Source organism: Ornithorhynchus anatinus, chromosome 4 (genome assembly GCF_004115215.2).
Source record: "Ornithorhynchus anatinus isolate Pmale09 chromosome 4, mOrnAna1.pri.v4, whole genome shotgun sequence".
Classification (NCBI taxonomy): Eukaryota; Metazoa; Chordata; class Mammalia; order Monotremata; family Ornithorhynchidae; genus Ornithorhynchus; species Ornithorhynchus anatinus.
The window spans coordinates 87,414,337-87,428,663 of NC_041731.1; the positions used below are offsets into that span (position 1 = coordinate 87,414,337).

The 14,327-nt window shown below is 40.2% G+C and overlaps 1 protein-coding gene across 2 annotated transcripts in view; it reads left to right on the forward strand.

The window, feature by feature from the left end:
• OLFM3 (olfactomedin 3) overlaps window positions 1-14,327 on the forward strand; it is a 212,802-nt gene that overhangs the window by 174,640 nt on the left and 23,835 nt on the right. The window contains exons 2-3 of one of the 2 annotated variants that reach the window (XM_029062100.2): window positions 5,372-5,518; window positions 12,842-12,997. In XM_029062100.2, the coding sequence (XP_028917933.1) occupies window positions 5,372-5,518; window positions 12,842-12,997 (303 nt within the window). The remainder of the gene's footprint in view (window positions 1-5,371; window positions 5,519-12,841; window positions 12,998-14,327) is intronic. The other variant, XM_029062099.2, reaches the window with a different exon arrangement.

Genomic DNA, 14,327 nt, shown 5'->3' on the forward strand with positions numbered 1-14,327 from the left:
CAAAGAAAGAGGGTCAGGAAGAGGCAAAACTATAAAGATCAATCTTTCATGCTAAAATTATTTTGCATTTACACCACTGTGTGAATGATGCGATGATTGATACCCAGTTTCTGAATGACACATAGTCCCGTCCTCTAGAAATGTACCATGAGGAAAAACTAGATATAGATTATTATCCCTGCTACTGCTGTTGTTGTTGTACTTCATAAACAATTGTTAATCTTTCTACGAAATGTAGGGAAGACTACAAGAAGCCTAGGTAAGAAGTAACCTCTGTCAAATACTGGGCTCACAACCTCTAGGATGATGGAGACAGACTTATAAAACAGGGAGAATGTAATTGTAACAGTAGGAAAACACATTACGATTCTATGTCAAAATGTATTGACTTTAAAGTGATGGGAGAGTTTATCAGGGGAGAGTCATGGATCACCTAGCCATTTCAGGTTCCAACCTTCCCAAACATTTTATAGATTGGGTGACAGCTCCTGCTTTCTGTTCCTGTGGAGGTCGCTTCTCCCACATGAGGGTGGGGAGGGTGAGAAGGAGTGTGTCCTTGTGGATAGAGCAGGGACCTGGGCCTCAGAAGGATCTGAGTTCTAATCCCTGCTCTGCCACTTGTCTGCTGTGTGACCTTGGGCAAGTCACTTCTCTTCTCTGGGACTCAATTACTTCATCTATAAAATGGGGATTAAGACTGTGAGCCCATGTGGGACAGGGACCATGTCCAACACGATTATTTTGTTTCTATCCCAACGCTTAGAACAGTGCCTGGCACATAGTAAGTTTTTAACACATGCCAGACTGTAAGCCTGTTGTGGGCAGGGATTGTCTCTCTTTATTGCTGAATTGTACTTTCCAAGGGCTTAGTACATTGCTCTGTGTACAGTAAGTGCTCAATAAATATGACTGATTGAATGAATGAATTGTTATTAATACTATTATTATAGGGTTAGGGCCTCTCCAACCATCAGACTGATTGTTACAGACCCTCAAAGTCCTAATGCTGAGGAAGCTCCATTTGGGCTACAGGGCTAAACTAATAGAAGTTAAAAGTCTGACAAAAGCAAGTATATTTTTTGAAGGTGCTGGAATTTTTAAAAAAACTCTATTTTTGACAATAATCTGAAAAGGGCAACCTATGTTAGGCATCAATTATAAATTGTAAGGTGCAACTTTGAGCAAATAAGGATAGTATTAGATTGAAATTAGATTAGATTAGATTGTCCTTGAGGACAAGAATCATGTCTACCAATTTGAGTTTTGTTCTGTCCCAAGTGTTTAATTCAGTGCTTTGCACATAATAAGTGCTCAATAAATGATTGCTTGATTGTTCAGTACCTCCAGTGCATCATTCCACTAGTCAAAGCCTGATCCAGGGCATAGCATGAGTTCATTTCCTGATTTCAATGGGCAGTCTTCAGTTATATGTAGGGTTTCCCTAACAGTAAAGTGATACAAAGCCTGTTTTTTTCAATTTATTGTCCGTATTTAGTTCTGGGTGGACTATGAAACATTATGGCTCCAATATTCATGAGCCATGTGACCTAACGACATGTCACACACATGACCTAATGGATACAGCAAGGGCCTGGGAGTCAGACATTCCTGGGTTCTAATCCCGCCTCTGCCACTTGTCTGCTGTGTGATCTTGGGCAAGTCAATTCGCTTCTGTGTGCCTCAATTACCTCATCTGTAAAATGGGGACTAAGACTGTGAGCCCCATGGGTGACAGAGACTGTGTCCAACTTCATTAGCTTGTATCTACTCCAATGTTTAGGACAGTGCCTGATACATAGTAAATGCTTAACAAATACCATAAAAAAGCAAGGGGGCTCAGCTAAACACATTATCCGTGGGCAAACAAGGGTGGTTTGCATAGTCTTCACCTGATGGATCATATCAGTTGTGCTGCAATGGGTCTAAGGAACAATTGTGATGGAGGAAATCTATAGTTGATTAATCTGTTCAATGGTCTGTTCAGAAAATTCTGTCCAGAATCTCTTTAGGGTAGAAAACAGCAAAATACCCTGAAGTTTTCAGAGTTGGCTCTCTCACCTTTTTTCAGGGACAATGATTATTGTGACATCTTTGAAATTCTGTGGTTTTCAGTGTTCCACATGTTTAGGGATAATTTTGTGCAGACTTTAGAAAACAGGTGCCTTCCTTGCTGGTAGAGTTCTGCAGGAAGGCTGTCAGTTGCAGGTGCTTATAGGGAGAGTTGTTTGCAACCTAATTTTTAACTAGTAATGCGGTCTACTTATTAAATTGCAGAAAACAATTACTAAATCCTGGGAGAATATCAGGGAGCTACTAATTGCTTCTAAAGCTGTTTTTTATTTTCCAACATATAAGAAAAGGGAGATGTTACAATTAGAAATTTAGTCTCTCATGAATAAGAACAGATAAGTATCCTCTAAGCAGTATTGTTCATTTGGTAGATTTCCCATCCTCCCCTCCCACACCACCAATAGGCCAATCTGTCAGACCTGAATGATGTAACAAGGCAGGGAAGTTTGTTTTCAGCAAGAAGAAATCTTCTAGTTGCAAATCCTACTTTTGTTTGCCTAAAAGTGAGGCTCCTTCTGTCTAGGCCATTTAAGATACAGGAGTTTAGGCAGTCTGTTTTTCTTCTTTAATGCCTGTAAATTTGACAGAGCCAAAGATGAAACATTTATTTTTGCCAAAAACAAAGCGTTGGGTAAAGGAATTTGAAAACATTCATTATTGGATGTTTATTGAGCATTCTGTACTAGGGCTCCACATGGATTTTACAGTCTCTGAAAATGAAGAGGTTGGCTCAAGGAATCTGCAATCTAAGGAAAATTTTATTGCTCATCCTCTGACAAACTTAAGTTCACATCCTGGAAAAATTATCAGGAAACCTCAGTGATTTCTTGGGCTTACAGGGTGATGAAGTAAAGAAATGAACCCCAAGGAGAGTCAAAACTAATGAAAAAAAGTGAGTAATCAAGGCACTTGAGCCCATATTTCAAGTCAAAAAGACACCTTTCCGTCTAATAATTGGATTATCCAATTCTCCTCTTCACTTTGCTTGGCTACTTACCTGTCCATCATTAATTGAGCTCTTATAGTATGCCAAGCACTGTACTAAGCACTGTGACAGATGCAAGACAATTAGGTTGGACACAGTCCCTGTCACTCATGGGGAATATACTGATTTATTTAGATACCCTCAATTACATAGATTGATGTCACCATAAAGCATGTTATCTCTGTGGAAACAGCATAGCCTAGTGGAAAGAGCATGGGCCTGGGAGTCATAGGACTTGAGTTCTTGTCTGCTGTACAACCTTGGGAAAGTCACTCAACTTCTCAATGCCTTGATTTCCTCATCTGTAAAGTGGAGATTAAATTCCACTCCCTCCTACTTAGACTGTGAGCCTAAAATGTACTACTATTAGTCACAATAAAAATGATGATAATAGCAGTATTAAGCATTTACTATGTCCTGACACTATATTTAGAGCTGGGGTAGATACAAGATAATTAGATCATACATAGTTCCTGTACCACAAGGAGCTATAATATCAGTTATTGTGAGATAAAATATGTCATCCCTATTTTATAGATGTGAAATCTGAGGCACTGAAAAATAAAAGTATTTGCCTAAAATAACACTGTACACCAGGGACAGAGTTGTGACTATAGAAGACTTTCCCTGAAAAAGATGTACCTTCCCAGGTTTCATCCTTCCAATGGCCTCCCTTAGCATGACCTTAGGACTGACACATATTCATGATTTAGATTCTTTTACAGTTATTTTTCTAATTATCCTCCTATATTTTGTTATCAACCACAGTAGTGTTTGTAAATGACTTGTGCCATCATTTCCCCCTATTAGACTGTACACTTTTTAAGGGCAGGTTCATGTCTCTTAGTTGTATTCTCCCAAGTGCTTAGGACAGGGCTCTACTACCCAGTAAAAGACCACTGATTGATTAATCAAATCAGCTTTTTGTCTTGCAGATCTACCAAGTTCTTTGCCTATTTGAATAGGCAGAACAGGTTTCACCTTCTCCTTCAAATTTGTACAGGGAATTTGGTTTGGGCTAAATTTTATTATTGTTACAATGCCTTCTCCATTTCCACCTTCATCTCCAGTGGATTCTGTTCAGCTTTATGACAACTAAGCACTTAAACTGGGGTTTTGGTCTTGGTCTAGCCTAGCTTTATAATAATTACTATTATCATTATGGTATTTGTTATGTACTTACTATGTGCCAGGCATGGCTCTAAGCACTGGGTTGGATACAAGCAAATGGGTTGAACACAGTTCCTGTCCCACGTGGGGCTCACAGTAACAATCCTCATTTTACAGATGAGGGAACTGAGGCACAGAAAAGAGTAGTGACTTGCCCAAAATCATACAGCTGACAAGTAGAGGAGCTGGGATTAGAGCTCATGACCACCTAACTGCCAGGCCTGTTCTCTGTCCACTACCCATGCTGCTTAATTAATAGTGCTTGAAAAATAATTACTAGTAATAATCACCCCTTTTTGGAAAGGCTTGGCACATATATTTTCGGCGTAAAAGGATTACTTGTATTTGTAATTAAGTTGTTTTCAGCAGCTCCTAAAGGACCATTAAAGTGTCAAAGACATAACAAAAAGTATTATGAAATTGTGTGGGATCATTAACAGTTTAATGCTAAGTGGTAACTAAAATCCTAAAAGCTTAGTGGATAGAGCACAGGTCTGGGAGCCAGAAGGACCTGCGTTCTAGCATCGGTTCTGTCATTTGTCTGCTGTGTGACCTTTGTAAATCACTTAATTTCTCTGTGTCTCAGTTACTTCATCCATATAATGGGGATTAAGACTTTGAGCCTTGTATGGAACATGGACTGTTCTCAACCTGATTACTTTGTATCATCCCCAGAATTTAGTAGGGTGTCTGGCACATACTAAACACTTCACAAATGCCATTTTAAAAAAGTGCATTTAAATTAGTTTGTTGTTCCAAAATGAATCATAAGTGCCTACCATTTGCAGAGATCTGCACTAAGTGCATGGGAAATACAGCAGAGTTGGTAGACACTATCCCTGTCCTTAAGAAGCTTATAAATATTTTGTGAGCCCCAAAAGAGACTGACAGTGTTTAATTCCCAACTGTAAATTCTATCTCAGTGGTTAGTATAGCATTCTGCACACTGTATTCACTTAATAATTGTTATTACTAGTGATACCAGAATCTAGTAAGGAGTTTATATTTGACTACTTTTTTGCTATTTCAGATAAAAATGCAAATGAGAAAAATCAAAGGTTCTTTCAATGAGGGCCCGTCAACATCTCTGCCACTGTCAGGTTGAATGCGACTAATATCTCATATGTTTGTCCTTGGTTAATCCAGACTCAGATCAGCCCAAAGGAAGGGTGGCAAGTGTACAGCTCAGCACAAGATCCCGATGGTCGATGCATCTGCACTGTTGTTGCACCTGAGCAAAATCTGTGTTCTCGAGATGCCAAGAGCAGGCAACTCCGACAACTGCTGGAAAAGGTAAGTGGGCAGAGTTGTGTCACACAGTGGCTGCTTCATGGCCAATCCTGTTACTTTCTCTGTTTCCCAGCTCTCGGAAGGAAAATAGTCATTGCTGGCAGAGGTCACATAGTGTGTTGTTGTCCTGTGGAGTCGAGGGCCCTCAGCACATGATTTGACCTCACAATTCTCCTTTCTTCATAGCCGTAGGTGGCATGCCTTAATAGGACTGATTCTCCACCTTATGCTGTCTCTCTTTGGCAGAGATAATTTACTCTGACTGCAGGGCTTCAGCCTCAGGCCCTCTGATCACAGGAGGACCATCGAACTCATCCTTTTGAGTCACGCTGAGAACCTGCAGGGGGATAAGATAATGGTTTGCAATATGCAAGATATTTGGAAATATAATGAATAATTCCTCATATTTGCCATTTTCCTCTAAGTCATTTCTTTGAACATTAGGACTTTTTAGTTCCATTCAATAGAATTCACTCTATGTAATTTACTTCGACCAGATCCATAGCAATCAGTTGCTGAGTGACCTTGCACCCTTGCTTTTCTCTTCTCCACGGCCCTGTCAACGAAAGGTTAACTGTGCCCTATGTAAGAAATGAAGTGGCCTTTCAGTAATGGTGGTTGGAGCCAGTTTGCAGAGTTTACTATTTCCGTCTCCTTACTGTGCTGGGCTCAGTTTTTGGTGGACTACCAGTGACTCCAACCTCCAAAAGCCCTGCTGGGAGGTGCATATTAAATAGCAGAGGATGTTACAAAAAAATTAAACTAACATATTGCTTTGGGCATGTGATGTTCAATGTTTTACCAGTGTGTAGGCATTGGGGATAGCATTATTTTACCGTCACTGGAGTGCAACTGTGGCATTTTATCTTTTCATGTGAAGCAAATCTATGAATGGCTTAGTAGGGAGAACAATAAGTTTGGAAACACCTGCCTTCTACAGATTCTGGTCTCAGCCAAGTCAATATTCCTTTATAGTCATAAAAGTAAAATGAATCCTGTGATCCCAGCTGAGACTAAGGAATGTGTCCAATGTAGCTTTGTCTTGAAGCACACAGGAATAGTATCTTCAAATACACTGTCTGAAATTCCCTCTCCCTCTCTCTTATCCAAGGACCGTGTTATGTCAGTAAATTTCCAAGGACAGTATTATGTCAGTGTAAATCTGGATGAGTTCTTAATACCATTATTCAGATATTTAAAAATCAGATACTATTGCTCAGGTAATAGTGTCATTAGAGATAATAGGGCATAATCTGGGTACTCTTGATCTGTACCCTTTAAACAGTTGTTATTCATCCCACCCTCAGTTCCACAGCACTTATGTACATATCCATAATTTATTATTTATAATAATAATAATGATGATATTTGTTAAGCACTCACTATGTGCCAGGCACTGTTCCAAGCACTAGGGTGGATACTAGCAAATCAGGTTGGAAACAATCCCTGTCCCTAGTCCACATGGGACTCCCAGTCTCAATTCCCATTTTACAGATAAGGTAACTGAGGCCCAGAGAAGTGAAGTGACTTGCCCAAGGTCACATAGCAGAAATACACTGGAGCAGGATTAGAACCCATGACCTTCTGACTCCCATCCCCATGCACTATCCATGCTGCTTCTCCATTATAATAGTGTCTGTCTCTTCCACTAGACTGTAAATTTGTTGTGGTTAGGTAATATGTCTACCAGCTCTGTTGTATGCTCCAAAGCTTTTAGTTCAGTACTCTGCACATAGTAAATGCTCAATAAGTATCATTGATTGATTGACCCCATTAGCTGCCTCTCTTTGGGGGCTGTCACCTAGAACATGTTCCTCAAGTTCTTCCAAAACTCCAACTAAGGCCTAGGGTGGATCCTGCTTACCCTTAAACCTGGCTTGGGCTTTGGAGTCCATTTTCAGTGGCTTACTGGTTTTCTAGACCTACCGCATGGTGGTCATCCTGACAGATGTTTTCTGAAACATTTCTTGACTCAAGACCATTAATTTTTGAGATGGCACCAAACAAGGTCATGGGTTCAAATCCCAGCTCTGCCACTTGTCAGCTATGTGACTGTGGGCAAGTCACTTACCTTCTTGGTGCCTCAGTTACCTCATCTGTAAAATGGGGATTAACGGTGAACATCACGTGGGACAACCTGATTACCCTGTATCTAACCCAGCACTTAGAATGGTGTTCTGCACATAGTAAGTGCTTAACAAATACCAACATTTTATTATTATTACTTCTTGGAAGATAGGAATAATATGCCCCAGGATCTTTGTGTTTTCCTCCTCAGCCAAAAGAGTCGAATCGTGTACCCTCCTTTGCTGTGTGGGTTCTGTTTATTCCCTCTTACATCTTCCCCTGGAACTAGACTTTTTCCCAAAGATGCAAATCTCACAACATCCATTAGCAGACTGCTGAGCCCCCAAAATGGTAGATAATTCCCTGAGGAGACTAATAAAGCGGCTTATTATGTGGCTTTGTGGATTGCAGGTCTAACCATTTGCTTCTGTCTTCTTGTCTTCACCTCATTACATTTCTATTCTGTCCTCTCTCAAATATGCACTTAATGCCCATAGCACATATAAACATCACAGCACTCAACATGGCAGTGCCCATAAATTTGAGGTGAATAATTCTCTCTCCTTTATATCCCTCCCTTGAATTCCCACTTCTGGGAATTCTTAAATGTACTAACAAAGAGCCCTCAAAAGGGACAGGGAAGAAAATTACATGGTACAACTTAGTTAAACAAAATGCCATCTTCTTGGCATGAATTATTTCTACAGGGGGTTGCTTTGCAATAAAGAGCAGACTAGATTGGAAAGCAACGCAAATGGAAAATGGAAAGTCATTACAATAAGCCTTCCTGTTTCAGGTTTGTCAAATAGTTCCCCAATTCCCTCCCAATTTTACAAATATGAAATGCCCCGTGACACTCAGATGAAGGTTATTCTCATAAGAGTAACAGCAGCAGTGACTGACTCACTTCAAAGGAAAATGTCTGCCTTTAGTTGAATAAAATGGTCCTGAAAGATGGTGGTTTTGATTTATTTATTCTTAACCATACCTGAAGCTAGAAATGATTCTGAAGCTTTGAAATTACCTTAGATGCTGTTAACATGCTTTCAAAATTGTTTTTGTAATTCTTCCATCTACTAAAGGGGAGAAAATGAAAACTCTTGAATACTTCTAAAATGGCAGTTTTATAAGTAGTATTTACTCACCAGAAGTACAAAGGTTATCCAGTGTCAAGAAAGTGAAAGTGCATCTTAAAATTGTAAATCCCATTTCCAATTAACATTAAAACTAATGATGCACCGAGGGGCCCATTTCAAACAGGGTAGGCTTTTGGCGGGTCTTAGGTCTGTCTAGTTCAAGGTGGGAGAAAGAACTAGAAAATTTACTTAGAGTGTACCGGGGAGATAAGTAGAAATGAGGATATTTGGTGTGTCTCCCCCACATACTTCTAGCATGCCATCTCTTCTGACCTGCCAACAACAGTGACTGAAACCATTTGCCTCAGTTTCTCATCTCTGTCAAGTTCTTTCTCTCCTGTCCAATGGAATAGCATAACTTTCTTCTCCCTCCCAGAAAGCCAAAGAGCACTGCACCTGAAAAATCTACATAATGACTCTGCAGTGTTAATATTCTCAGTGAAGGTGGATAATTGCTTTGAATTATGTTTTAAGGTGGGCTTAAAGTTGAGCTCAATCAAAATCACTTTTGTTCCAATTTGTGGTGCTAGAGACTATATGGTTTACTATGTGTCAATCACTGTTCTGAGCACTGGAGTAGATACAAGTTTATCAAGATTGAACACAGTCCCTGTCCCATATGGGGCTCCCAATCTCAATAGGAGGAAGTGGGAATTAATTCCCATTTTTCAGTTTAGGAAAATGAGGCACAGAGAAGTTGTGACTTACCCAATTTGTGGTGCTAGAGACTGTATGGTTTACTATGTGCTTACTATGCATCAATCACTGTCCTAAGCACTGGGCTAGATACAAGTTTATCAAGATTGAACACGGTCCCGGACCCATATGGGGCTCCCAATCTAAATAGGAGGGAGTAGGACTTAATTCCCATTTTTCAGGGAAGGAAACTGAGGCACAGAGAAGTTAGGTGACTTACCCAAAATCACACAGCAAGCAATTGGCAGAGCCAGAATTAGAACCCAGGTTTCTGTTTCCAAAGCCCAAGCTCTTTCCAGTAGGCCATGTTGCTTTCCTTTAAGCCTGGTTGCTGGCTGGTGACCTTTTCTCTGCTTTGAGGTCATCCAGAACTAACCATCTTCTAACTAATCAGAGACGCAGTGTTGTCTAGTTGATAGAGCATGGGTCTGGGAGTCAGAAGGACCTGGGTTCTAATCCTAGCTCCCCCACTTGTCTGCTGTGTGACCTTAGGAAGTCACTTCACTTCTCAGTGCCTCAGTTACCTCATCCATAAACTGGAATTAAGATTGTGACCCCATGTGGGACAGGGACTGTGTCCAACCTGAATACCTTGTATCTACCCCAATGCTTAGTACAGCACCTAGCACATAGTTAGCGCTTAACAAATACCATAATTATAATGATAATAAAATGGTATTTGTTAATTATCATTATTATGATTGTTGTTATTATTATATTTTTCTCAAACCTCAGCTACATCAGGCCCAATCACTTAAACTGGGTCATGAAGGCCAAGGTAATTATTTCTACCCCCAAGTATTTAGATGCCATTCATTACTAGGCTAGTTTCAGGGGTTTGCCCTTGTCCTCATCCTCTCTCTATACTGGAACCTCCCTCATCACATCCAACAGTTCACTGCTCTCCCTACCTCCTAAACTCTCTAAAATAACATCTTCTCCAGAAGTCTTCCCTAACTAAGCCTTCCTTTCTCCTATACCCACACCCCTCTGCCTTTCCTATGCATTCATCTGTATACCCTTTAAGCACTTCGATACTCAGCTCCACAGTACTGCTGTTCACAGCCTTATACTCTACTATTTCCTCTAACTTTATTTTAATCTTTGTTTCCCCATGTAGGCCGTAATCTCCTTTGGGCAGGGATTGTGCCTATCTATTTAATGTATTATACTTTCCCAAGCTCTAGTACAGGGTTCTGCACACAGTAAGTACTCACGAATACCACCAAAGTGCAGCTAAATAATACAGTCTAAGCCAGGGCATTCTATCTCACTCCATGTCATCCCCATTTTGTAGACCTTCAGGGAACCAGCATAGTTTGGGATATGAGCTACAGAGGGGTTTGGTTCCACTCTTGATCAAGCCTGAGGTGTCTTTGGAGATTCTTCCTGGATTACCAGATTTCTGCATTCTTTCTAGAGCAGATTCAAATCTCCAAGTGTACTCTAGAACCAACTCCTCTTCCAGGTGTTCTGGGATGACTAGGCTGGCCCACACCTGAGCATGGCACCACCTAGAACCAGTCTGCTTCTGGTACTGAAGAAGCTAAATGCCCTTATTTGTGCCTCTCCTTGAGGTTTTCCACTGACAATGGGTTGATAGCCTTTAGCACTTTCTTCAACAATTAGGGAAAATTTTTTGTGACTCACTCTATCCTTTATCACTACTTTTGGTAGCCAGACTGATGGAGAGCTGTGATTTGAAGGAAGCAGCTTAAATTCAACATATTCACAAAGTACTCAAAATAAGACTTTCCTCTGGACAAAGTCATTTGTGGTAGCTCCTTTAATATCTAGTCAAATCTATTTGAGCCTTTCCAAAGCTAAGCACAGAATTAGAGTATGCAAACTTGTTTCCAGAATGAGGGCCCTCTGACACCACTCACAACCCTTAATGATACCTCTTGCTTTATAACTATTACTAAGAAGCAGTGTGGCTCAGTGGAAAGAGCACGGGCTTAGGAGTTAGAGGTCATGGGTTCAAATCCCGGCTCTGCCACCTGTCAGCTGTGTGACTTTGGGCAAGTCACTTGCCTTCTCGGCGCCTCAGTTACCTCATCTGTAAGATGGGGATTAAGACTGTGAGCCTCATGTGGGACAACCTGATTATCCTATATCTTCCCCAGTGCTTAGAACAGTGCTCAGCACATAGTAAGTGCTTAACAAATACCAACATTATTATTATTATTATTACTGTCAGTTCCATGAGTTGTGACCCATTTGTCAGGTGAAGGTTTTTATGGTGACCCAATAAGCAGCTACTTAATATTGTCACCTCATCTATTTTCTAGTTGGCTTAAACTACACAGTTGCCAGCCTAGCAACAAGAGAAGGGAGCCGGGAAGAGGGAGGTGGAGCATGTCATGATTCTCTGCCCCAATCCCTCCATCAGTACCTCGTTCTCCTCTGCCATGAGAATCCCTCCACCCACTTCCTCTGTGTTTTCTGAACAAGTTGGGGCTGGGACACAGTACTGAGAGGCTCACAGGGACACACTGCCTCCCCAAGAGCTGGGATACCCTTTTGAGCAGCTCACCGGTTTATAAATTAATTACCCTTCCCCCACTGAGGAGATGGGATGCAACATTGTGAGGCTCATTGGGACCACCCTTCATCAAGGAGCTGGGATGCAGTACTGGAATGCTCACGGGAGTGTGTTAGGCATGCAGAGAAATTCTTCAGCTTCCCCCATTACCCTTATCTGCTTCAAATTATATCATATGATTGGTAGATGTTCTAAATGAATCAGATCCCATCTGTGGAACCAATCAGAGGATGAAGTTCAGCGGTCATAAATCAGATCCTTCAAATGGATGGAAGCCCCTCAGAAAGAGGAGCACAGGCATGCTCCATATCCAGTCAAATGTACCTTTGGCATTTAGCGCACTTCATATATCCCCGCCACCAAAGTTCTACTTTCTAGGTCCTTCTTGCAACCTCTGTAAACAAACTATTTATCGACAAAGTGCCTGCCTCCAGTCACTAAATTTTAAAGTAGGGAAGGTTTCAATTCCTTCAAAAACCTCAAATTAAACTCAAATCCATTATTACAATTTTACCTTCCCTGTTTCCCCCAAAACTTATAACCAATTTTCACAGGTTTAAGCATCTCTTAAGTGGGCTGAGCCCTGGAATATTTTCTTCCTGAGCTATTGAATCCTAATTTATATTCAGTTCTCTCAAATTCAAGTATTTTCATTATTCCCTGCCCTGAAACTAATTTTCTCCAGCTGAATTTTCCAAATATTCATTTCCCCTGGTTGCCTTGAAGAAGAACATGGAGGGGAAACACCTCTGGGTTCAAACCTTCTCCGTGGACAGAGAGAATGAATAATAAAAGTAATAGCATCCAGTGTCATTATACAACTTGACATGTTCTTAGGTATACAGTAAAATAAACATATCAACCTGGGTTCTTTTTTATCAGGTTCAGAATATGTCCCAGTCTATTGAAGTTTTAAACTTGAGGACTCAGAGGGATTTTCAATATGTATTGAAAATGGAAACCCAAATGAAAGGATTGAAGGCCAAATTTCGGCAGATCGAAGATGATCGGAAGACATTAATGACCAAGCACTTTCAGGTAGGTTTTCTTTTGCCATACTAGGGGAAGCTGTTGGAAGCTGTACCCTGAAAATATATGCATATACTACTTCAATCTCAGCTACAACCTCAAATGTCAGCCCTCATTTGTGATTACAATCAGTTACCCCCAAATGACCAAGCGATCTATTCCAACTCCTAGAATCCTTTGCTACTATTCCAATGGAAATATGGAAGTTTATGGAAAGATTAAGATGTGATTAAGAAACTACAACAAATAAATGACAAAAAATGTTTTCTGTACTATTTCTTTTTGTTAAATATGGCTATTTGTAGAAGAAGTATTTGCTGAGAACCAGCATGGCCTAGTGGATAGAGCACAGGCCTGGATTCTAATCCCAGCTCCTCCATTTGTTTGTTGTGTAACTTGGACAAGTTGCTTAACTTCCCTGAGCCTCAGTCATCCCATCTGCAAAATGGGGATTAAGACTGTGAGCCCTTTATGGAACAAGGACTATGTCTAAACTGATTACCTTGTAACTACCCCAGCGCTTAACAAATACCATAAAAAAATACAAAGAAAAACATTGTTAAAGGGATCAAGTAGTTATATTCCAACATCACAGGATTATGTAATTACTTTGAAGTAGACTAGGAATTGTTTCATGATTCACATGTGGAGAGTCTGAACTACAATCTCTGGCTAAGGGGCAGAAAACTCTGTAATCTAATACTGAAGTATAAAGTTGCAATGAGGTATGCGGAGTGGGACACAGATTTTGTAGTTAGTAGAGGATGAATACATCAAGGTAATTGCTCAAAATATTTAATGAATTTCTAGGATGAAAATCTGGTTGCCTTCTGGAGGAAAAAAACCTAATGCGATGAAACATTCTATTGAAAATGTTTAAAATATTTTAAAAAATGCATTTATAAGTCATAAAAAACAGATTAACTGAGTTATAGGTCCATAACTTTCTGTAGGAGTGGATTCACAAATCCAAACTGATATTGTCTTCCTGAATAAGAGAATAATCTTAGAATGAAATAAATGCTTAAATTTTCATTTTAATCTATAATGTAATATAATATTGAATTTTAATAATTTTAATAGTAGTCATATTTGGTAAATGCTTACTATGAGCCAAACATTGTAATAAGTGCTGTAATCAGGTTGGATACCCCTATAAGGGGATCACAGTCTAAGAAAGAGGGAGAATGGCTATTAAACCTCCAGTTTCTAGATGAGGAACCTGAGCTGTAGAAAAGTTACACAGCAGTCAGGGGGAACAGCTGGGTTTAGAACCCAGATCCTCATTCCCTGGCTTGTGCTTTTTCCACTAGGCCACGCTTCTTCTCCTATAGAAGAG